The sequence below is a fragment of the Stomoxys calcitrans genome, chromosome 1 (assembly GCF_963082655.1).
Source record: "Stomoxys calcitrans chromosome 1, idStoCalc2.1, whole genome shotgun sequence".
Classification (NCBI taxonomy): Eukaryota; Metazoa; Arthropoda; class Insecta; order Diptera; family Muscidae; genus Stomoxys; species Stomoxys calcitrans.
In genome coordinates this window covers 24,754,257-24,780,464 of record NC_081552.1, presented here as the reverse complement: position 1 = coordinate 24,780,464, position 26,208 = coordinate 24,754,257, and the positions used below count along the sequence as shown (strand labels likewise).

At 38.6% G+C, this 26,208-nt stretch overlaps 1 protein-coding gene across 1 annotated transcript in view; it reads left to right on the top strand.

Annotated features, from left to right (window-relative positions):
• The window catches only part of LOC106093702 (uncharacterized), a 383,456-nt gene extending 358,833 nt beyond the window's left edge, over positions 1-24,623 (top strand). Inside the window, exon 2 of the mRNA XM_059364528.1 lies at positions 22,615-24,623. Coding sequence (XP_059220511.1) covers positions 22,797-24,623 — 1,827 coding nt within the window. The 5' untranslated portion in view covers positions 22,615-22,796. The remainder of the gene's footprint in view (positions 1-22,614) is intronic.
• The last annotated feature ends 1,585 nt before the right edge of the window (positions 24,624-26,208 follow it).

The following is a 26,208-nucleotide window of genomic DNA, read 5'->3' as shown; positions in this document are numbered from 1 at the left end:
TACAAACAGAATGACGATATTAGTATACCCCCCATCTTATGGTGGAGGGTATAATAGAAGCAGACATAGCCAGCAATAAACCACATGCTGTTGTTGTTGTAACAGTGTGTTATGTTCTTTCTTTCGTCTGCGTGGTTCCGTCCAAAGGGGATCTGGGCTTGAGTCGAGTGAGCCTGACTGGGGACAGTTAAACTGGTGACATGTGTCGTGCATCAGTCCTTGCTATGCAGAAGTTAAGGCGGCTGCATCTGCCTTATCATAATTGAGCCAAAACTACTCTGGTTTGCCGGCGGAGTTCGATTTCTTCAGGTGCAATGGGAGGCGATCGTTCTTCAAGGATTACTTTTCAAATGCAAATTTGCCCATGAACATTCCATTAAGAAACAGCAGCAAACTTCTCATATATTAATGAGTGAGGTCCGATTCAAGTTAAAGCTCAATGATAGGGGGCCTCCATATTAAAGCCTAGTCCGAATGGTGTGCCGCAGTGCGACAGCTCTTTGGAGAGAAGTTTTTACATAGCAAGGTAGCTCACAAAAGTCGCCAGCATTAGGTGGGGATAACCACCACTGAACATTGTTTCTAATGTTTTCGCCAGTATTCGAACCAAGGCGTTCAGCGTCTTGGGCGGGCATGCTAACCTCTGCGCTACGGTGGCCTCCACTACACCCACATTCACCCGGTTGCTATTTATTCACCGCTTCCATGTCTGCATGAATGTTGTCTAGACCCCCTTGATCCAGAGGTTCTATCTTTGTAGCGCTGATCCTCTCGCTCTCGATCATGTAGATCCAGCTTAAGGCTTTCGGGCGGTAGAAACCTATGAAAAAGATGATGATTGGCATAAACCCTGCAATAACCTCCTGATGGAGATGGTCCACATTAAAACTGAGGAGTTCGTAGAGCGGCATTCTGACTGATCTCATTTATATTCCGCCGCGTGTCATAGAGCTGACGAGACCACACTGGCGCTGCATAACTAATCACAGACCGGCCAATTGCTTTGTACGTGGTCAACAGTGTTTCTTTGCCAGCACCCCAAGTGCTGCCGATCAGTGACTTGAAGATCTTATTTCTACTTTTAACCTTATCACAAATTGCTGTGGCATGTGGTATCAAAGTATTTTGAGACACTTCATGGACGCAATCGTTGCTCTATCGACTTTATTCGAGCTCATTGTTCACATCACTTGTATTTGTAGTGAACAATGTGGCTGAAGATTTGGTGGCAGATATCTTCAAATTTCTTGCAGCAAAATAAGCGAAAAGATCGTTGAAGTAGACGTTTTACTCATCGCAAATATCAATAATGGGTGGCTGGTCTGATGCCATGATCATACAATTATTTGTATATGATACGATCTGTATGCCGGAATGAAGGGGTGGAATGGACGATAGGTAAAGGTTAAACAGTGCCAGAGATATCACCCCACCTTGGGGAAATTCCTGTTTCACTCTACGATTTTTCCACTTCTTATCTAAAAAATCCACAAATGACTGGCGAACACCCAGATATTGTAGTTCGTCACCCAGGGTTTCAATCCTGGCTGGAGGGACATATTGACAATGTTCTCAAAAATTTGGCATGGCTGTCCAATGACTTCAATAAGCCCAGTGCTATCACATGGCGTGGACTGATTTAAGCCACGGCAAATCTGTGCGGTGATGACATGCAAAGCAGTTGTTGCGCTATGTACCCTTCGAAATCCATGCTGATGCTCGACGAATGGAAATTTTCCAATTAGTGCTGGGAGGAGTAGTCCCTCAAGTGTCTTAGCTACTGGTGAGAGAAAAGAGAACTGTCTGCACGACTCTCCCTTGCTGGGCTTCTTCCCAGGCTTCAATGGCGGGATCAAAACAGGTTGAAGATAGTTGTAAGATACGCGACTCCAGGTAAATCCAGTTTCTTCAGCATCGGCAAAGAGATACCGTCGGGGTCAGACATCTTGGTGGACTTGGCGCCACGGATGACTTCATCCACGGTAAATTGTGTTATCACGAATGGCTCTTGTCACTCTGGAGATGATCTTTTAAGACCCACTTAGACAATTTTAAGTCCATTGTGATTGTGTTTGTGTGGGAAACAAACCCATGGCCCCTCAAACGTATTCCGATCACGCTGAGATGCCTGAGGTCCTGTCATCCCTCCTATCAGGCCCTTCGAGTACCACTGCCTGCGCTAGGAAATTTGGCCGCACTTGGGGTATTCGACGTGGTATAAAGGGAACGGTTGCTGCGTTACTGATTTCTCGGAATTTCTTCTTTGCAACTAGCACATTTGAGGGGGGTGTTTATGAAATTGGGTGGTCGGTCGATGGTGAGTATTATGAGGAGGTGGTGTGATCCGAAAGAAACGACGACTTGCCAGGATACGTCACTCAAGAGATCAGGGAATGTAATGTAAATGTCTGGCAAGATGCTGCACATCCCCATAATAAAGGGCGATTTTTTTGAGGTTAGGATTTTCATGCATTAGTATTTGACAGATCACGTGGGATTTCAGACATGGTGTCAAAGAGAAAGATGCTCAGTATGCTTTGACATTTCATCATGAATAGACTTACTAACGAGCAACGCTTGCAAATCATTGAATTTTATTACCAAAATCAGTGTTCGGTTCGAAATGTGTTCATTCACCGTAACGTTGCGTCCAACAGCATCTTTGAAAAAATACGGTCCAATGATTCCACCAGCGTACAAACAACACCAAACAGTGCATTTTTCGGGATGCATGGGCAGTTCTTGAACGGCTTCTGGTTGCTCTTCACTCCAAATGCGGCAATTTTGCTTATTTACGTAGCCATTCAACCAGAAATGAGCCACATCGCTGAACAAAATTTGTCAAAATTTGAACACATTTCGAACCGAACACTGATTTTGGTAATAAAATTCAATGATTTGCAAGCGTTGCTCGTTAGTAAGTCTATTCATGATGAAATGTCAAAGCATACTGAGCATATTTCTCTTTGACACCATGTCTGAAATCCCACGTGATCTGTCAAATACTAATGCATGAAAATCCTAACCTCAAAAAAATCACCCTTTACTATGTTGGCACAGCACCTTGCAACATGTTCAGTGCGACAAGATCAGAAATACATCCACTCCTTGCACCGGTTACACCCCACCGACACCGACCGATGATGGAGGAGGTTCTGGCAAACCGAACAAAACCAGGGTACGAGGTTCTTTTCACTCCCGGCACGGTCCAGAAGCCTGCGCAGAAGGCACTCCGGGAAGTGCTTCTCCCATGACGAACACATACACTGAGGCGGCAGCCCTTGCCGATGAAGGACTGCATCGGGTCAATCCGGTACATACAAGCGACCGCCAAGGGATTTTCGGTCATGAAGGTGAGTTTACTTGGAGGAGAGTTCCAAACCATTGTTGCGAGTATTCAAGGTCTCTTGAAGTGTAAGTCTTCCTTGCTCGAAGGAAGCACTCACAAACGACTGCCGTTCGTTTATTTATGCAATACCCCATGTGTACCCATCAACCGTCTATGGCCATGAGGGGCGATTCAGTATCATTTTCTGATTCGATTTAGCATTCTCCATTTGTCTGTGTGTCGGCATAGCCTTATTTACACTTATAAAACTGTTGCTACGAGACTTTTGCACGCATTTGCCCAAAATTTGGTACGAACACCTGAATTCCAAATGTAATCCGATCACCATTCGGGAAGGTTCTAAAGGGTGCTTTCTTAATAAATATAGAAAAGTTTTTCAAAAAAAAAATAAATAAATAACACTTAAAATTCAGAAAAATTCATTAAATCTTTATTTGAAGCGAATTGATTTTTTTTCAGGAGCTACAAACGGAACCATAATGCTCTTCTATGATTCAACTATATAGGAAACTAGCTGACCTGGGCCAGCTCCGCTGCGCCTTCTTTTACTTTATATGGAACAAAAGTTTCCTTGAAATATTTATTTTGGACAATTAAAGAGCTTTCAGTGAAATACCATGCTACTAAAATATTGGGTTGCCCAAAAAGTAATTGCGGATTTTTCATTTAGTCGGCGTTGACAAATTTTTTTACAGCTTGTGACTCTGTAACTGCTTTCTTTCTTCTGTCAGTTATCAGCTTTTAATTTTAGCTTGCTTTAGAAAAAAAGTGTAAAAAAAGTATATTTGGTGAAAGTTCATTCTAAGTTTTATTAAAAATGCATTTACTTTCTTTTAAAAAATCCGCAATTACTTTTTGGGCAACCAATAGTATATCGCTTGACTAACAGTTTAACAATAATTGCCTTCATCTGAATCCCATATGATCTTTATTGATCTACCAATTTAAGTTTGGATGTAAGGTGTACTCCATTCTTAAAATACTTCATTTCAGCCCGATATTCTCCTGATATCTGATTTAGTAGTGTTTTCGGGGGTGAGGTGGTCCCCCAGCCACTTGGGCCTGAAAAATATCAGCATCGTGCCCTTCTTTCAAATACCATTTATTAAACCACATATTGCTATGGTTTTAGGGTAGTTTAGACGATAAGGCGTCCCTCAAACACATGGCTACAAAATAGGTTATCAAATTCGTTTTCTAAACTCAAATACCTTTCATTTGAGCCACATATTGGCATGGTCGAAAAATTTTTAACCTTTGGGGGGTGTTTAGGGGAAGGGGTGATGCCATCCATATATCCCATCCATCCATCCCTAAATACATGGTCCTACATTTGGATATCATATTCGTATTCTACTCCCAAATACCTTTATTTGAGCGCCATATTGCGATGGTCAGTAAAAAATTGCTGTTTGTGGGGTATTTTGGGAAAGAGATAGACCCCCAGAAAATTGATCCCGAAATTTGGTATCAATTCTTGCTCTACCTACCAATACCTGTCATTTAAGCTCCACTTTGACATGGTCGATAAATATGCCCTATTTAGGGGTGTTTTGGGGATTGGGGTTGTTCCCCAAACACTAAGCCCTGAGAATATATCAGCAACGTGCTCTATTCTCATGTATCTGTATATCATTTATTTGAACCCCATATTGCCATTGGCCTCAAAATTGGATATCAAATTCGTTTTCTAATATCATAATGATAAGGAGTTTACCTTATTGTAAAAGTCCAAAAATTATTTAGTTCCACTCTCTTTAAGACCCAAATTGTCTTGGTGAGGAAATACGTCCTATTTGGGGGTTGTTATGGTGGTGGGACGTCCCCTAGACAGTTGGTCCCTAATATTGATGTCAGATACGTGGTCTACTCCCAAATACCTTTAATTTGAGCCCCATATTTCCATAGTCGGCAAACATGACTGATGAATAGACGAATACAGGTCGTCTTTTCATCAGTCCCTCCTAATGCTGGCGACATTTGTGAGGAACTATGCCATTTGAAACAAGTAAAATCGTGCTAAGTTCGGCCGGACCGAATCTTGGGAACCGACAACCATGGATTCTGCTAAAAATTTATACAAAATAAATTTTGTAACAAGACACCGCATGCAAAATTTCAGCCAAATCGGACAAAAAGTGCGACTTGTAAGGACTCAAGAAGTCAAATCGGGACATCGTACTCGACGCAGTTGTTGAAATACATAACAAAACACTACATGGTCAATGTCGGCCAAATCGGACAAAAATTGAGGCGTGTAACGCATCCGGAATTCAAATCGGGAGATCGGTTTATATGGGAGCTATATCAGGTTATAGACCGATGTGGACCGTACAGATGTTGGAAGTCATAACGGCACACCACATGCAAAATTTCAGAGAAATCAGACAAAAATTGCGGCTTGTAAAGGCTTAAGAAGTCAAATCGGGAGATCGGTTTATATGGAAGCTATATCAGGATATAGACCGATTTGGACCGTACTAGGCAGAGTTGTTGGAAGTCATAGTAGAACACTGCACGCAAAATTTCAGCCACATCGGACAAAAATTGCGGCTTGTAAGGGCTCAAGAAGTCAAGTCGGGAGATCTGTTTATATGGCAGCTATATCTCAAACAGAACCGATATGGTCCATTTGAAATTTAATGACCTACATCAATGCTTAGTATTTGTGGAAAATTTCAAGCGGCTAGCTTTACGCGTTCAATCGCTATCGTGATTTCGACAGACGGACAGACGGACATGGCTTGATCGACTCAGAACGTCGAGACGATCAAGAATATATTGGGTTGCCCAAAAAGTAATTGCGAATTTTTAAAAGAAAGTTAATGTATTTTTAATAAAACTTAATCAAATATACCTTTTTTACACTTTTTTTTCTAAAGCAAGCTTAAAGTAACAGCTGATAACTGACAGAAGAAAGAATGCAATTACAGAGTCACAAGCTGTGAAAAAATTTGTCAACGCCGAGATGTTGCAAACAGAATTACTAGATTCGTATACCCCCATCCTATGGTGGTGGGTATAAAAATGGTATAGCAGTCATGCAAAAACTTCTCCCCAAAGGTGTCGCACTGCTGCACGCCGTTCGGTCTCGGCTATAAAGAGAAAGCCCCTTAAAGTTGAATCTGACAGCACTCATTGATATGAGAGAAGTTTACCCCTTGTTCCTCAATGGAATATTCATGGGCAAATTTTCATTTTTACATCCATATTTTAAGGATGTACATTGCGTATCCATATAAGTCCCTATCATATGGTGAGTGACTAAAAAATGTTATACACAATGTGTTATAGCTTACTTTGGTAAAACTCATGCGTCCCAACAAAGTGTCTTACAAATTGGTGTGACTCTTAGACCACTCTCCATATGAAGTTAAAATAATTATACACCCTTAGTAAGCAGTTGTTCGTTTCTGTTTTTATTATTTAGCTCATATTGTCGTAGCGTATTCGTAATAAAAATTCTCAAACCCACTTTAGCGTAGCTTATACTTTAAAAAAAAATTCATCATACGACCTTTGGTACTAAATTTAATATGGCTTATATGCAAAAATAGTTCGATATATTAAATTGCATGTAGACAAACCAATTTATACTCCATGTAGTAGCCTTAACATTAAATAGAACTACTAATTGACATTTTAATTGGCTGCAAATATCATTTTCTAGAATTTGGTATTTCCGTTGCTATATTTTGCTCAGGCCATGGACATCTCTGTAATGGGTTTTCCAGCTAAAAATTCTTGCTTTTGTTTAAAAACCATTTCCAATGTTTGCTATCATCATTTGTTCATCTAATCCAATCTCGGGTTTTATTTTTGCTGTTGCAAGCTCTTTTCGAACCAAAGCCTTTCCTGGCAGTAGAGTAAATCCTATGCGAACACACAGATTCACATACACACACACACACACACACTTGCCCTGGCTTTGAGTTATCATTAGAGCTGCTGGTATTTCCGTTTCCTCCACACCCAGCCCAACATGGCCACAAATGTTAACACATTATACGGCTAACAGCCGTTTTATTTTTAGCTTCGCCTCGTTGTCGTAATGCTGCAGTGACACTCATCATCATAGCCAATGTGGCTCATGTTTATCTAACAAATCGCAAAATGATGTTTGGCTTGCAAGGCTACAGTTGCAAGCTTTCTATTCCCTCTCATACCTCCCGTTTTCTCTCTCTCTCTCTCTCCCTCTCTTATTTAATTTTGTCGTTTAAATGCTGGTCTGACATAATGTGGTATCTGCAGCAAAAAAAACCAAACAGATAGCATTGCAAATGATATGAGCTTGAAGGCATTTAAAACAAATACAGACATCCCCACATATGCTGAAAAATTGTGGCTGTGACCGCGGCTGCATACAACAATTACCACATCTCTTTAGCTATTTATGAAGAGTTGGTGTAGCAAGGCTGTCATGGCAATGGGTGGTTATGCACACAGCACGTCAATATTTCAGGCCAACATTCAAATAGAAATGCTCCCTGGTACATGCTCATAATATTTGGCACCAAAATTCGTACACACAAATAGTCAACATTATTAAATGGCAAACACTTTGTTTACTTGGGGTTTATTACACTAATTGGAAATTTAAAAATGGGAACTAGTAGTTCGTTGGCAAACGAAAATGTAAGATTAGGGTTATCGCATTGCTACCATAAGGCAAAATGAGTATCGTTATATTAATGTGAAATATAAGATAAAATTGCGTATACGACCTCAGGCTCGGATTACATTTTGCAAGGGCATATCTATACGCTATATAATGACCGAATTGGCTGAATTAAGAATATAAGCTATAATAACTTGATATCGACCAAAACTCAGATATCGGCCAAAAAAACTAGCACAACAAATACAAGTAAAAAGGCGTTAAGTTCGGCCGGGCCGAACTTTAGATACCCACCACCTCGGGTATATATGTAAACCAATTTTCATCAAAATTCGGTGAAAATTTCACACCTTATACTCATATACCTCATACCGATCTGAACTATATACGACACGGATGTCGAAAAGCCGAACATAAGTCACTTTGTCAAATTTCAGTGAAATCGGATTATAAATGCGCCTTTTATGGGGCCAAGACTTTAAATGAAGATATCGGTCTATATGGCAGCTATATTCAAATCTAGACCGATCTGGGCAAACTTGAAGAAGGACGTCGAAAAGCCTAACCAAACTCACTGTCTCAAATTTCAGCGACTTCGGACAATAAATGCGTCTTTTATGGCGCCAAAACCTAAAACCTAGATATTGGTCTAAATGGCAGCTATATCCAAATCTGAACCGATCTGTGCGATATTGCAGAAGTATGTCAAGGGGCTTAACTTAACTCACTGTTCCAAATTTCGGCGACATCAGACAATGAATGAGCATTTTATGGGCCCAAAACCATAAATCAAGAAATCGGTCCATATGACAGCTATATCCAAATTTGAATTGATCTGGACCAAATTGAAGATATATGTCAAAGGGCCTAACACAACTCACTGTCCTAAATTTCAGCAAAATCGGATAATGAATGTGGCTATTATGGGCCTTACACCATAAATCGGCCGATCGATCTATATGGCAGCTATATCCAAATCTGGACTGATCTGAGCCAAATTAACGAAGGATGTCGATGGGCCTTACACAATTCACTGTCCCAAATTTCATCAAAATCGGATAATAAATGTGGCTTTTATGGGCCTTAGACCCTAAATCGGAGGATCGGTCTATATGGCAGCTATATCCAAATCTGAACCGATCTGAGCCATATTAAAGGAAGATGTCGAAGGGTCTAAGGCAACTCACTGTCCCAAATTTCATCAAAAGCGGATAATAAATGTGGTTTTTGTGGGCCTAAGACCCTAAACCGGAGGATCGGTCTATATGGCAGCTATATCCAAATCTGAACCGATCTGGACCAAATTAAAGAAACATGTCAAAGGACCTAAGACAACTCACTGTCCCAAATTTCAGCGAAATCGGATAATAAATGTGGCTTTTATGGGCCTTAGACCCTAAATCGGAGGATCGGTCTATATGGCAGCTATATCCAAATCTGGACCGATCTGAGCCAAATTGACAAAGGATGTCGAAGGGCCTGACACAACTCACTGTCCCAAATTTCAACAAAATCGGATAATAAAAGTGGCTTTTATGGGCCTAAGACCCTAAATTGGAGGATCGGTCTATATGGCAGCTATATCCAAATCTGAACCGATCTGAGCCATATTAAAGGAAGATGTCGAAGGGTCTAAGGCAACTCACTGTCCCAAATTTCAGCGAAATCGGATAATAAATGTGGCTTTTATGGGCCTTAGACCCTAAATCGGAGGATCGGTCTATATGGCAGCTATATCCAAATTTGAACCGATCTAGGCCAAATTAAAGAAACATGTCAAAGGGCTTAACACAACTTACTGTCCCAAATTTCAACAAAATCGGATAATAAATGTGGCTTTTATGGGCCTAAGACCCCAAATCGGCGGATCGGTCTATATGGGGGCTATATCAAGATATAGTCCGATATAGCCCATCTTCGAACTTAACCTGCTTATGAACAAAAAAAGAATCTGTGCAAAATTTCAGCTCAATATCTCTATTTTTAAAGACTGTAGCGTGATTTCAACAGACAGGCGGACAGATCGTCTTAGATTTTTACGCTGAATATATATACTTTATAGGATTGGAAATGGATATTTCGATGTGTTGCAAACGGAATGCCAAAATGAATATACCCCCATCCTTTGGTGGTGGGTATAAAAATGGATAATCTCATACATTGACCAAAAAGTTTAAGATATTCACCCTCTAGTTTTCAAGTTATATCAGGCAATAGACCGAGTTGCCCTACTACGGAAGCCAGTAGGTTATTCATGGTGGTCACCCATAAAAGAGTCGACAAAATCCCACCCTGTGACGTTCCCTGCTCCACTTTATCCTTATGTTATGGAACATATAATTTATCTACCTACTCTTTGCATGTGTTTTATCCAGTCTCTAAGGACGCGGTCAACCCGGCACTGGTCTGCAGATGAGATGAGATGAGACTGTCGGGTACAAATATTCTTATCTTAGCAAAAGTAACAAAAAATATACATTTTTTCAGGAAAAGCTAGGGAAACCACAAGGTAAAAACTACGCATTTCCTAGAAAAAAAAACAGGTAAAAAACTACGCTTTTCCTAGAAAAAAGGTACAAAAACTACCCTTTTCCCAGGGAAAAGGTATAAAAACTACCCTTTCCCTTGGAATAGGGTACTACAACTACCCTTTCCTTTGAAAAAGGTAGTACAACTACCCTTTCCCTTGAAAAAGTGTAGTACAACTACCCTTTCCCTTGAAAAAGGTTAGTACAACTACCCTTTCCCTTGAAAAAGGTTAGTACAACAACTACCCTTTCTCTTGAAAAAGGGTACTATAACAACCCATTCCCTTGGAAAAGGCTACTACAACTACCCTTTCCCTTGTAAAAGGGTACTACAACTACCCTTTCCCTTGGAATAGGGTACTACAACTACCCTTTCCTTTGAAAAAGGTAGTACAACTACCCTTTCCCTTGAAAAAGTGTAGTACAACTACCCTTTCCCTTGAAAAAGGTTAGTACAACTACCCTTTCCCTTGTAAAACGGTAGTGCAATTACTCTTTCTCTTGGAAAAGGGTACTACAACTACACTTTCCCTTGAAAAATAGTACTACAACTACCCTTTCTCTTGGAAAAGGGTACTATAACTACACTGTTCTTAGGTTATATACAGCACATTGCGTGTGTTGGCGTCTTGCTCCGTTGCAGGTTTATCGGAATGATCTCAATTGTTTGCTTCTCAAGAAAGCAGGCTTTCTTGAGAAAGCAGGCTACGGTCGATTTTCTGCCACTGGAAGTCGATTTTCGCCGATTCATAAATTAATTTTCTCTAGATTTCACATCGAAATTGACCATCCTCAGCCAAATTTGAAATCCCAAAAGTTGGCAGTCCTACACCCAAAACACTCATCCATCAAAAATCAATAATTCAAAAATTCTTAATAAACCCATAAATCTGCATTAACATTCCAATCCAGAAATGAAGCAGTTAATGCACCAAATCATAAGTTTGTGGTGCATATGGTAAATAATCCAGACTGGTGATAGGGATGATGCTGGTGCTGATGCTGGTGTTAGTTCTGTTGGTTAGTTGGCATTAATTCCTTGTTGTCGCTCAACTAACATTTACCTGCGGCAGAAACCTTATTGCAATGCAGATCTTTTGCATGAAATTGACATTTGCCCATGCTGGAGCAATATGATGTGCATAACGATTGATGCTGTGCTACAAACTCTTTAGCAACTTTATCCAATATTCCTGTACAACTTGGCTATGATGGATTTTAAGCCACTTTTCAGAGCATGCAATTTTATACGCACCACCGAAGGATGGGGGTATATTCATGTTGTCATTACGTTTGCCACACATCGATATATCCATTTCCGACCCTATAAAATATGTATATATTCTTGATCAGCGTAAACATCTAAGACGATCTAACCATGTCCGTCCGTCTGTCTGTTGAAATCACGCTACCGTTTTTTAAAAATAGAAATATTGAGCTGAAACTTTGCACAGATTCGTTTTTTGTCCATAGGCAGGTTAAGTCCGAAGATCTGGGCTATATCGAACTATATCTTGATGAAGCACCCATATAGACCGATCCGCCGATTTAGGGTCTTAGGCCCATTAAAGCCACATTTATTATCCGATTTTGCTTAAATTTGGGACAGTGAGTTGTGTTAGGCCCTTCGATATCCTTCTTTAGTTTGGCCCAGATCGATCTAGATTTGGATATAGTTGCCATATAGACTGAACCCTCGATTTAAGGCTTTGGGCCCTTTAAAGGAGCATTTATTGTCCGATGTCGCCGAAATTTGGGACAGTGAGTTAATTCAAGCTCCTCAACATAATTCTACAATATGGCATAGATCGGACCAGATTTAGATATAGCTGCCATATACACCGGTCTCTCGATTTAAGGTTTTGGGCCCTTTAAAGGAGCATTTATTGTTCGATGTCGCCGAAATTTGGGACAGCGAGTTAAGTTAAACCCCTCGACATATTTCTGCAATTTGGTCTAGATCGATCTAGATTTGCACATAGCTGCCATATAGACCGTCCTCTCGATTTAAGGTTTTAGGGCCATAAAAGGCGCATTTATTTGTCCGATTTCGCCGAAATTTGGGACATTGAGTTGTGTTAGACTCTTCGATATTTTTCTTCAATTTGGTTCAAATTGGTCCAGATTTGGATATAGCTGCCATATAGACCAATATCTCGATTTCAAGACTTGGCCCCATAAAAGGGGCATTTATAACCCCATTTCACTGAAAATTGACACAGTGACTTATGTTAGGCTTCTCGATATCCGTGTCGTATATGGTTCATATCGGTTTATTTTTAGATATAGCTACTAAAAAGATCAATATTTTGTTATAAACAATTGGACAATGACTTGTACTTATTAGTATTTGATTCGGATACGCGAACTTTGGATACCCACCACCCGAAGTGGTGGGTATCCAAAGTTCGGCCCGGCCTTAACGCTTTTTAGTTGTTTGTAGATATTTGTTTGCAGCAAATGTGAAAGCAGCCATTGCCACTGCATGATGGATCTCTAGGCAAAGTGCATACTTAGGCATTTGTGAACACTGGAGCAAACAGAGAGATGGAGGGATAGACGATTTGTTTGTTCCAAAGCAGCATCCATTTATGTTTATGTAATTGTGTTTATTTAAAAGTGATGCTACATTGCATTTCAATTTGAAAATATTTACTTTTTAGCATTTTTTACTTCTTCCTCTTTGGAAACTGTATCTACATTGCTAGCATTTAAGTGGGTTCAGCTATGAGAATATCCCATAGTTGGTTCTTTTTGCAAGCTATTGCAATTTTTTTTATTTGTTTACGCAACATCACACAGAATGATTTAGTGGTACTTTGAAGTTGTCACACCACATCGTACCGCCTTTGTGAGCGGATAGATGAAATCCAAATGGAATGCGTCAATTCTGATGTATTGGGTTGCCCAAAAAGTTATTGCGGATTTTTCATATAGTCGGCGTTGACAAATTTTTTCACAGCTTGTGACTCTGTAACTGAATTCTTTCTTCAGTCAGTTATCAGCTGTTACTTTGAGCTTGCTTTAGAAAAAATGTGTAAAAAAAGTATATTTGATTAAAGTTCATTTTAAGTTTTATTAAAAATGCAATAACTTTCTTTTAAAAAATCCGCAATTACTTTTTGGGCAACCCAATATATTGCTGATCAAATAAAATATTGTTATGGATTCCAAAGAAGGAACAGAAAGGCTCGCTAGACCAATATAAGGGAGCCCAACAAAAACTTAACCAAGCATTGAAAACAACCTAACTATCTATGCGAACTTTAGTTCGAATACTTAATTTTAACTAAACCTCAAAGGGGGCTTATACGATTTTATAGTTTGAGATGAAAAGAGAGAGGAGAGAGAGAGCAGGGGGCAGTGCATAGTTAGAAGAAAATAAACGGGAGATCAACAGTCCGTATATCTTCCGTCCAGATATGCACATAAAGGATAGAATGGAGGATGGACGGCAAGGAATGAGATAACCCAACTAGAAGAAATGGGCGGTCGGTAAAAGTTCGGACCGCGAGAGAATGCAAGTCGGAAGATCAAAAAAAATTTCAATGAACGTTGGAAAATAAATTCGGATATCTATCTAGACCGTATCGCAGAAAGGAAAAAAACAGATACGAGCTGCTATAAAAATTTCTGGCCAAATCATAAAAATTCAAGCAGTCATTGGCTGCCAAGACCGGACTGTACGGCGAATGACCCATCAATTCGGCCATTCAAAAAGACGCTGGTTTGAGTCGATGTGTAAGAGCTCGCATTGTCTTGGTGAACAATGATTCGTCTTCTCTTGTTTGTTTTTCGAATTTCTCCAACGACTTCAGGCAAACAAATTATTATGAATCACTCAGAGTTGAGTGTCCTACGTTGTTCAAGCGGAACAATGGCCACATGACCAGTTTGGCCGAAGGAACAGGCGACCATTTGCTTCGAAGTGCTTCTTTCACGAACAACATTCGTTGGATTTGACTCGTCTTCGAAGACCCACACGGTCAATTGTTGTTGTTTCGGGTCGTGCGCATAAATCCATGATTCGTCACCTGTGACGATCTTATAAAAGTCTTTTAAAGCACCGTGATCGCATTTTTTCAAAATTTCTTCGCACTAGTCGACACGAGCCTTTTTTGGAGCGTTTGCCAAATTTTGCGGAACCCAACGGGAACAAACCATTGCTGGTAAAACAAGTGCCCTAGGATGCCTCTATCTCATTATCAAGCATTATAAGTTTACGCACGGCATCAATGTTCTATGGTACAACTGCCGTTTTTGGACGACCTATACGGAATTTGACTTTGAGCGAGCGTCGGCCACCACTGAATTGATTTAACCAATTTTTGTGCTGTGCACAGTGCTGGTACTTCATCGCCGTAAAAACATTGAACTTTCAATGCATGTTGAAAGTTGTGAAAAATGGGTGCACGAAAATGTTCACTAGTTGATTCCATCTTGCTGTCAAAATTATTTTTTCAAGTCACTGTAAACAACATAGGTGATGGTCGTACATCAAAACTTTCTGAGTACGATTATGTTCGAAAATTTCAAACTTTCCAATTTAAATGTCAGATTGGACCTGGCAACACTAAGTGCTGCCTAGGCCAGAAACTTATGTAGCAGCTTTCGTAGCAGATCTAAAAGTAGATCAAGAGAGGGAATAACGAACAGGGGCAAATTTGCCCCTGAACATTCCATTAAGGAACAGGAGCAAACTTCTCACCTACCAATGAGTGCAGTCTGATTCAAGTTTAAGCTCAATGATAAAGGGCCTCCTTTTAATAACCTCTCTCTTTTGAGGAGAAGTTTTTACACTACATAGTACCTCACAAGTGACGCCAGCATTAGAAGGGTATAACCACCGTTAAAAATGTTATGCTGGTCTCGCCAGGATTCGAACCCAGGCGTTCAGCGTCATAGGCGGCCATGCTAACCTCTGCACTGCGGTGGCCTCCATCTGATCGGAGTATTAAACAGAAAATCACATAGGGGTAGCACAAATATTCGTAAAAAAAATTGAGGATTCGTATAACGGATCAATGAAAAGGATGGATAAGCCACATCGTTTATAATATCAGAAAAATTATCGAACCTAGAGATTGGTCGAGGATTAAAAAGTGAATCCGGCGGAGCCAAGCAGTGAGGGTTTCGCATATGGTCGAAAAATTAAACGGATAAAAGCGCACACAGAAGGATTGGGTGAAATATTGAGCAAAGAACTGGAACAAAGAGAAGTCAGTTTCGGTTCCCAGATAGTGCCCTTTCTGCTGCTTTAGCGTACATTCTCCTCCGAAACGGTTGTTCTAGTAACCATTTTCAGGGAGAAAATAGTCAAATCCGGATCCGAAGCAGGGAAAATCTATTCCTACCAGAGCGGCAGGGACATTTTTTGAACCCGCGGCGGAGCGGTTTCCAATCTATTGGGTTGCCCAAAAAGTAATTGCGGATTTTTTAAAAGAAAGTAAATGCATTTTTAATAAAACTTAGAATGAACTTTAATCAAATATACTTTTTTTACACTTTTTTTCTAAAGCAAGCTAAAAGTAACAGCTGATAACTGACAGAAGAAAGAATGCAATTAGAGAGTCACAAGCTGTGAAAAAATTTGTCAACGCCGACTATATGAAAAATCCGCAATTACTTTTTGGGCAACCGCATAATAATTCACCCCGTTCCGATAAAATAAAAATATTTTAAAGTCTCATTTTTATATCCAAAACCATTTTAATTTGCAACACATCGATATATCAGTTTATGACCCTACAAAGTATATATATATTTGTATTGTATTGTATTGTATTCATTCTTTATTTTATTTTATTAAACGTTATAAAAATATATAATACTATATGTTTTATTTATTATCTATAAAGAATATTCAGCATGGTTTTTCTTAAACCGTCTGCTGGAAAATTGAGTTTAAAAATTTACGTTAAAATTAATAATTAAATTCATTTATCAATAAATCTCTGTATTTAAGGGCTTCTCTAAGGTAATTATATAAAGTAGACCAGGACATATCTTCACCTCCATCTAACTGAAAGATAACCTCATTTTCATCAAGAAAAGTTTTGTTAAAAAATTTTAGTCTGTAATTGGAAAATATTGGGCATCTGCCCACGAAGTGACATACTGATTCCTCTTCTCCCATATTACAAATAGAGCATATACGACTAATGTTATTTCGGTAGATAGATCCGTTTAAAGGCAAAATATCTCCTCTGGCTCGTATAATGCATGATATTTGACTTAGTTTAAAACTGTTGTTGCAGTATATTGGTCCTACTTCATAATTAAGGTATTTGTAGATTCTGTGAGCACTCTCACGGGCTTTGGTCATGTGATCCCTTAGGCTACGCATTTTTATTCCTTCAATAAGTTGATAGCATGCATTATTCCATGTTTCCTTGCTTTCGCCAATATCAGCACTTTGGATTTGGTATTTTGATAGCATTAATTTTAAATCATTGTACCAAGAAATATTTCTTTCTATAACTTTCAGAGAAAGTTTATTTGGCAATCGATGCCCTTGCATTTCAAATATCACTTTTTGCAAGTACTTTAAGTGCATTGAATAAGTGTACACATATCCTTCCTCGTAGCTTGTTTCCAAAGCCAATAAGTAATTGGGCGTATTTTCTGGTAGCTTCAGTATACGTTTAATAAAATATCTGTATAATTTTTCCACGTCCTCAAAATAAGCATTTCCCCATATTTGTGAACCATAACTCTGGATCGCTCTACAAACTGACAGAAACATTTTCCACTTAGCAGTTAGTGAAATATTCGGTTTTCCTGTGAAATCCTTCCATGTTACATTCAGACAAATTTTGGATGCATTATTTTTATTCTCAATATGTTTAGCGAAAGAAAGCTTTGGTGTCAAAGTTATGCCAAGGTACTGATATTCATTTACAACCCTCAGACTTTCTCCCTTATATTTCCATGTTTCAACGTCAGCAATTCTCCCTCCTTTTCTGAATACCATCACTTCTGACTTGTCTTTGTTTACTTCCATTCCCCAGAGATCACAATACTCTGCCAGATTGTTTATCATTTTTTGTAGTATATCTTTATCATCTGATATTAAAACAATATCATCTGCATACATCAAAAGCCGGACATTCAAATTGTCTATGTATAGACCACCTCCTAAAGCATCGTGCAGATCATTTAAATAAAGGGCAAAGAGTAAGGGCGATAGCAGGCAACCTTGTTTCACTCCACATTTTGTTTCAAAATATCCAGACAACTCCTTACCGTTCCATATCGTTGATTTTGTATTCTTATATACTTTAGCAATAAAATCCACAATTTTTGATGAGAGCCCTATTGTGTGCATTTTGTATATAAGTTGCTGTCTTGGAACCCTGTCGAACGCTGCTTTGAAGTCGACAAAAAATGAGTAAACTTTTTTTCTTTCAGCAAGCTTTAGATTTATAATTGACACTAGGTTAAAAACATTGTCAATTGTCGAATATCCTTTTCTAAAACCAGCTTGAAACTCATTTAACACCTGCAGTCTATTCGTCCACTCAGTTATTCTGTTATTTATCATGCCCAACAAAAGCTTTGCTATGCAGTTCATAAAACTTATTCCTCTATAATTTCCGACTGCATTAATATCACCTTTTTTATGTATGGGGAATATAACGCTGGTGCGGAAAGTATCGAAGTCTTGGCTACCATTGAAAATTTTTGTATAAGTTTGACATAAAGCTGAGAGAAAGTCATCCGTAGCGTTGATAAAAAAACTCGTATGGAATACCGTCTTCACCTGGGGCCTTCCTTTCCTTTAACTTACTCAGCTGCTCCCTTATTTCTTCTAAAGTAAAGTCACTGTCTAGAAGAACTTCCTCCAAAAGTGGTGGGGCAAAGTAGATAGGTTTCGAGTTATCAGTAGGGTTGAGTAGAATTTCAAAATAATTCTTTAATGTTTCGGCAGTTATTTCGCATCCAATCGGATTTTCATGTTGTCTAATTTCCTTTGCTAATGCCCACCATGTTTTACTATCGCTAACCGTGTCCAATCTTCTGGTTAGATTTATATTGTACTCGCATTGTTTTCGCTTACAAATGAGATGATATTCCTTTCTTTGCACACTATAGGCTTTTCTGTCTTGTATCAGATCTGTAGATCTATATATATTTAGCAACCTCATAGATTTCTCTCTTGCCCGAAAACATTCAGTGTCGAACCATTTGTTTTTGTACTCTATTTTCCTGCTTATTGTACTTTTAGGGTAAGAGCTTGAAATGAGGCTTATAAAATCTGCTAAACATGCGTAGTCGGATAATACAGTGGTTACATTTGCATTTAGTTTTTGCTGATAAGTTGCTTTATTGGTATTTTTCCAGTATAATCTCGGCAATTGGTGCAATTTTTCAGTGTCTGACTTTAAATCGTTATTACATTCCAATTTTAATGTTATGGGCCAGTGATCCGACCACACTTGATTTTCAAAAATATATATATTAGGGCGGGTCGATTTTTCTATTCAGAACATACTTGGCAAAAATGTTGGATTTCGCCACATTTCAGCGAAATCACTTAGGAATTGCGCCCTATTGGGGCTTAAGAAGTACAATGGGAGATCGGTTTATAAGGCTTCAAATCCCGCCAGGAGAACATCTTAAAACAAACAAGTAAAAGCGTTCGGCCGGGCGGAATCTTATATACCCTCCACCACGGATCGCATTTGTCGAGTTCTTTTCCGGGCATCTCTTCTTTGGGAAAAAAGGATATAAGATAAGATTTCCTCTGCTATTAGAGCGATATCAAAATATGGTCCGGTTTGGACCACAATTAAGTTATATGTTGGAGACCTGTGTAAAATGTCAGCCAATTCGAATAAGAATTGCGCCCTTTGGGGGCTCAAGAAGTAAAATAGAGAGATCGATTTATATGGGAGCTGTATTGGGCTATAGACCGATTCAGACCATAATAAACACGTATGTTGATGGTCATGAGAGAATCCGTCGTACAAAATTTCAGGCAAATCGGATAATAATTGCGACCTCTAGAAGCTCAAGAAGTCAAGATCCCAGATGGGTTTATATGGCAGCTATATCAGGTTATGAACCGATTTGAACCATACTTGGCACAGTTGTTGGATATCATAACAAAACACGTCGTGCCAAAATTCATTCAAATCGGATAAGAATTGCGCCCTCTAGAGGCTCAAGAAGTCAAGACCCAAGATCTGTTTTTATGACAGCTATATCAGGTTATGAACCGATTTGAACCATACTTAGCACATTTGTTGGATATCATAACAAAACACGTCGTGCAAAATTTCATTCCAATCGGTTAATAATTGCGACCTCTAGAGGCTCAAGAAGTCAAGACCCAAGATCGGTTTATATGGCAGCTATATCAGGTTATGGACCGATATAAACCATACTTGGCACAGTTGTTGGATATCATAACAAAATACTTCGTGCCAAAATTCATTCAAATCGGATAAGAATTGCGCCCTCTAGAGGCTCAAGAAGTCAAGACCCAAGATCTGTTTTTATGACAGCTATATCAGGTTATAGACCGATTTGAACCATTCTTGGCACAGTTGTTGGATATCATGACAAAACACGTCGTGCAAAATTTCATTCCAATCGGATAAGAATTGCGCACTCTAGAGGCTCTAGAAGTCAAGACCCAAGATCGGTTTATATGGCAGCTATATCAGGTTATGGACCGATTTGAACCATACTTAGCACATTTGTTGGATATTATAACAAAACAAATCGTGCAAAATTTCATTCCAATCGGACAAGAATTGCGCCCTCTAGAGGCTCAAGAAATCAAGACCCAAGATCGGTTTATATGACAGCTATATCAAAACATGGACCGATATGGCCCATTTACAATACCAACCGACCTACACTAATAAGAAGTATTTGTGCAAAATTTCAAGCGGCTAGCTTTACTCCTTCGGTAGTAAGCGTGCTTTCGACAGACAGACGGACGGACAGACAGTCGGACGGACGGACAGACGGACGGACATGGCTAGATCGACATAAAATGTCGGGACGATCAAGAATAAATATACTTTATGGGGTCTCAGACGAATATTTCGAGTAGTTACAATCAGAATGACGAAATTAGTATACCCCCCATCTTATGGTGGAGGGTATAAAAATTTTTCATCGCCTCACCAAATGCTGGCAACATTTGTGACTATTTCAGCCATATATAATTTCTCAACAAGGAGGTGCCACTCTGCAGTGACTCGCCGCTCGCACTAGACATAAAGCCGGGCAGCATAGTTCATAGTGCGAGAAAATAGTTTCCCTCTGCTTGTTCCTTATTAGGATGTTCGGGAAACACTAAACCATATACGGTTATGGACATATTCAGACCATACTTGACTATAATGTTGAAGGACTTTCTCTATGTTCTTGTCCAGGTTTGCAAAAATTTTGCCAAATCGGATGAGAATTGCGCCATCTAGAGGCTCAATAAGTCAATTCGGGAGATCGTTTTATACCGGAGCTTTACAAAGATATAGTTCGATATAGACGGCGATTAAGAATGCATATAATCGGAATTGAATATTGCTAGATGTTGCAAACGTATCATAGGACAAGTGGTATTGTCCTATGATGGTGTTGTGCATAGGAAGAAAATTGAAAAATAAATAGTCAGTTTATATATAAACAAGTGGGAGCGGAGCTGAAAAAACTTACCCGTTCAGAATACCTGAGTCTAAGTACCATTTCTCAAGCGTAAGGATAGTTTTAGTAACCTTTCTCAAGTGGAAGGGTCGTTTTAGTACCCTTTCACAGGAGAAATGGTATTTTATGTTCCCTTTCTCCAAGGAAATAGAACTTTTAGTACCTTTCTCCAGGGAAGGAGTACTTTTAGTACGATTTCTTTGAAAAGAGTTGTTTTAGTACACTTTCTTCAAAGAAAGGGTAATTTTAGTACTCCTTCTTCAAAGATAGGGTAGTTTTAGTACCCTTTCTTCCACAAAAATGGTAGTTTTCTTTAAAGATAAGGTAATTTTAGTTTCTCCTAAGAAAGTATAGTTTCAGAACCCTTTCTCTGAAGAAAGTGTAGTTAAGTACACTTTTTCCAAATATATAGTACTTTTAGTACCGTTTCTCGAAAAAAAGACAACTTTTAGTATCCTCTCTCGAAGGGAAGACTACTTGTTATACCCTTTTTCGAAGTAAAGACTACTTTTATTACCCTTTCTTCAAAGAAAAGGTAATTTTAGTATCCTTACTCCAAAGAGTGGGAAGCTTTAGTAGCCTTCTCCAACGAAAGAATAATTTAAGTGCCCTTTCTCCAAATAAAGGGTAGATTTTGTCTCTTTCATCCAAAGAAATGGTAGTTTCAGTACCCTTTCTCCTAAAAAGGGTAAATCGGGTACCATTTCTCTTAAGAAATGGTAATTTTAGTACCCTTCCTCCAAAGAAATTGTAGTTTTAGTGCCCTATCTCCAAAGAAATTATAGTTTTAGTACCCTTTCTCTTAGGAGGGGTAATTTAAGGACCCGTCCCCCAAAAACATAGTAGTTTTTTTTTTTAGTACCCTTTCTCCAATGAAATGATATTTTTAGTACCCTTTCTCCAAAGATATGGTAGTTTTAGTAACCTTTCTCCAAATAAAGGGTAATTTTTATACCCGTTCTCCAAATGTAGGGTAGTTTTAGTTCCCTTTCTCCAAATAATTGGTAGTTGTAGCACCCTTTCTCTGAAGAGAGTGATGTTTTAAAACCCTTTGTCCAAAGAAATGGTAGCTTGGGTTCCCTCTCTCCAAAGGAAGAGTATTTTTAGTGCACTCTCTTCAAGAAAGGGTAGTTTTGATACCCTTTCTCCAAAGAAAGGGTAGTTTACATACCCATTTCTAAAGCAAGGTAATTTTAATACCTTTTTTTTCCAAAGAAAAAGTAGTTTAAGTATCCTTTTTCCAAATTTAGGGTAGTTTTAGTACCCTTTCTCCAAACAAAGCCCCTCACTGGAGATGTGTTTAAGCATATATATTAATTGTATATGCTTAAACATTATTGATATATTAAATTTTCTTATATTCTCTAATTTCTGATCTCTTTCACTCCACGCTTTTCTTAACCTACTTGTGTTTAATGTCTTGTTTCTATTTGGGTTTTTTTTTCTCTTCTTTCTTTCAGAAACCAATAAACTCGACTGTGTGGATGTGCAGTGTCCCTTCGCTTGTCCCATTGACAGTTATCTTAAAACAAATGCAGACGATGAGGAAATCGAAGATGAGGATGAGGATGACTCAGAAGATTTGGGTCTATTCGATGTCGAAGAGTTGGGTCAATTTGATCAACATCAAGATTATCAATCCATGACTCACTATCTACACAAACGAGATATACCCTCGCATACAGAAGTACGACGATGTTGTGAACATCAACATTGCGTCTGCAAAGAGTGTGAGGAAGTGCCCGAGTGTAGTGAAGATCAGGTGGCCATTGAAATACACAAAGGTGATGGAGAGCCAGGAAATTGTTGTTCCTTATTCAAATGTGTGGCCAAGCAGCAATGTGTCATGGGTGTGAAACAGACCTACTGGAAGACTAAATGTCTTAAATGCTCCTGCTTTGGTGAGAGAGAAATGTGTGAGGATCATTGTCCCCCGGAAGATGTCATACAGAATTGCTTTTCCGATTACCATCAGGAAATGATGTCGAATGGTGAGACCTGGATGGAGGGTAGTTGTGTCAGTTGTTCATGTGATGAAGGCGACAAAAGATGTGTGACCCCGATATGTAAAAGCTTGGATTGTAAAAACATCATAACGGCTGAAGACGAATGTTGCCCACGTTGTGCTGAGGCAGGTGATGAAGAAGTGGAGGAAGACGTAAACGAAGTGGTATCTATGCCCGAAGAAGTGGAAAAAGAACCTGCAATGGAGAAAAATACAAGTACCAAGGTCAATGCGACTCCTAGCTCGATTAGTTCCACCGTTAAGGAGACAATGGTTGATGAAGTATCAAACAGTGAAGCTGTAGCAGATCAGACAACATCATCGGCAGCAACTACGACACCAACCAGTTATGATGTTGATGGTAATACAACCCTGGATAAATCATCAACGGTGGAGTATGTAGAAAAGAACTATACGGCTGTGACTTTGTCCACAAACTCAGATCAGTCGACAGAATCTTCTAGTACCTTGGCTGCCAGCACATTCAACATCACCACAATTTCGAGTAGCTCTATGGAAACAACAGAAAAGACCCCAACCTCAGAGAATGTAGAAATTTCCACATCCACCATGACCGAAACCAGTGAAGCGTATAATTCTTCCACACAATCATCTTCCACACAAGATGAAAATGATACCACAACCGACAAATCAGAATCGGAAGGCCAATTGTCAAATGCCACATCATCTACCGAGACATATTCAACTCAAACTTCTACGGATAGCAGTTCAACGCCATTGGCAAATTCCAGCTTATATAACAGTGTCTCCACGTCAAACATTGAGAGTTCTACAGCAACCGAAAACACTGTTGCTGAAATGGAATCAGAGAAGGAGATTTCGTCATCGACAGCAAAAAGCACCACTCCAGATAATTCTAACTCCACCCAAACTTTAACAAAATCCACTTCAACCAATGAACAGGAAAACAGCTCTGCAGTATCCACTCATAAATATGCTCAGGAACCTGATGAAGAAACATCTACCGTTAACTCTACAACCGAGACCACCCTCAACACCTCAACCGAAAAGATCTCAACCAGCGTACCTTATACTCCTAGCCCAGCAAGCTCAACTCAGCCCTCAACTTCCTCACCATTAACCGAAACTGCACTCAACACGGGCACTGACAGATCTTCATCAACCACTCATGAAGTTCATGTAAGCAGCAGCAGCACCACATCCTCAACATCAGCACCTGAGCTCTTGGAACCTCTGCGACAACGCGAAGCCTCTCCCTTCGAGGATGCCGATTTCATCAATCAAAGCACCCAACATCAAAGGCGTTCTGTTTTCGATGTAACCGATTATGCCATGATTGCCTTCGTCATTGGTACCCTACTCGTCATAGCTTTGTGCCTCATAGTACGCTGTACAAAAAATCGCAAGAAGATGTACTGCAGTATACCCAATTCGGAGACAAGCCTTAGTCAAAATTCCACTCACACTATGATGACGGTGTAGGTGTGATTGAGAGAAATAATCAATTAAGGACTAATAATTGGGTAGGGTACATTGTCACAGCTGTGGCAAACAATTATAAAAAAAGAATCGGGTTTAGAGAATGAGCACTATGTTAGTTTGAATAAGAGAGAAAGTAAGCACGTCTGAGAGAAATTGTAGTTAGGAACCTTTCTATTGCGATATTGAATTTTTATACATATATGGATTAAGTGATAACAGCATGGATAGGGGGAACTCTTTGAGAAGTAAAGGGAAAGTGATTACACAAAATCAGTAATTTAAGGTTAGCGAAAGTTTAATTTATAAATACTATTAAAAAACAATTTGGAAAGCATTTCATTTTACTTTGTGTGAAATATCTATTTGATCCATTTTAATGACAGATAAAAAGTTATCGATATCATCGATACTCTACGGGTTATTGAGAATTTTAAAGTCATCGATGTTATCAGTAGTTTTAAAAGCACAAATAGAATTTGACTCGGTCCTTTATAGCACGTTTACATTGCAATTTTTATGATTTGGATTGAATTAAATCTAATAAAAACAGATCCTGTCCGTTAACACTGCGTTTTGGGGGATTTAAGTGACATACACAAGCGTACATGCGTATACATGAGTGTGTATAGAACACAACTCCATACACAATTATTGAAAACAGTTGCATATTTGGAAATCGGGTTTGTTTGGGATTTAAAAATCTATCCCGGAAAAATGGGATTTATTTTTATATGACAAAACCTGCAAAAAACACAGGATTTAGCACATAAATCTCGACAACGGCCATAAATCCGGCTTAAGTGGCGAATGTAAAAGTACAAGTGTAATTTGTTGTCATCGGTTTTATTGATAATTGAAAAGGGGTCGATTTAATCGATATTCAAAAAGTTATCGCATCTTAAAAAATGCGAAAGTTCTAAATTGTTGTTATTTCTTTTTTCAATTATCATCAGCTTGTTTTCAATTATCATCAGGTTGTCGCTTTTTGATTTTGGGATTTCTTTAAATTCTTTACCCCTTTATTTTTGGTTGATATTTTTCTTGATTTCAATAGATAACCTTTTAATAATCGTAATGTTTATCGTAATTTTTTTTTTATCGAAACCACAAATATAGCAATATAAGGTTATCGTTTTGTTATTAATTTAGATTTCGGCAACAACAATTAAATTCGGAAAAGTCATTTAGAGTTTTAATTTAGCATGTTAATTTATTTGGGTTGATATTTTTCTTGATTTTACTCGATATCTTTTTAATAATGATAATTTTTATCGTAATTTTTTAACGGAACACAAATTCAACATATTACTTTATTGTGGTGCATATCTTTTCTTAGTTTGAATCGATAAAAAAATTCGCTATCGAAACATTTATCGATTTATTTTTTCGATAACTTCAATTGAATTCAAAAAAATCCATTTAAATTTTTGATTTTACATATTAGTTTATTGTGGTAAATATTCTTTCTCGATTTGAATCGATAACTTTTTAAAAATCTTAATTTTTTTATCCAAAACACAAACTTATATTAAATTAATGTGTGTATATTTTTTCTTGATTTTAATCGATAAAATCCTTTGTTATT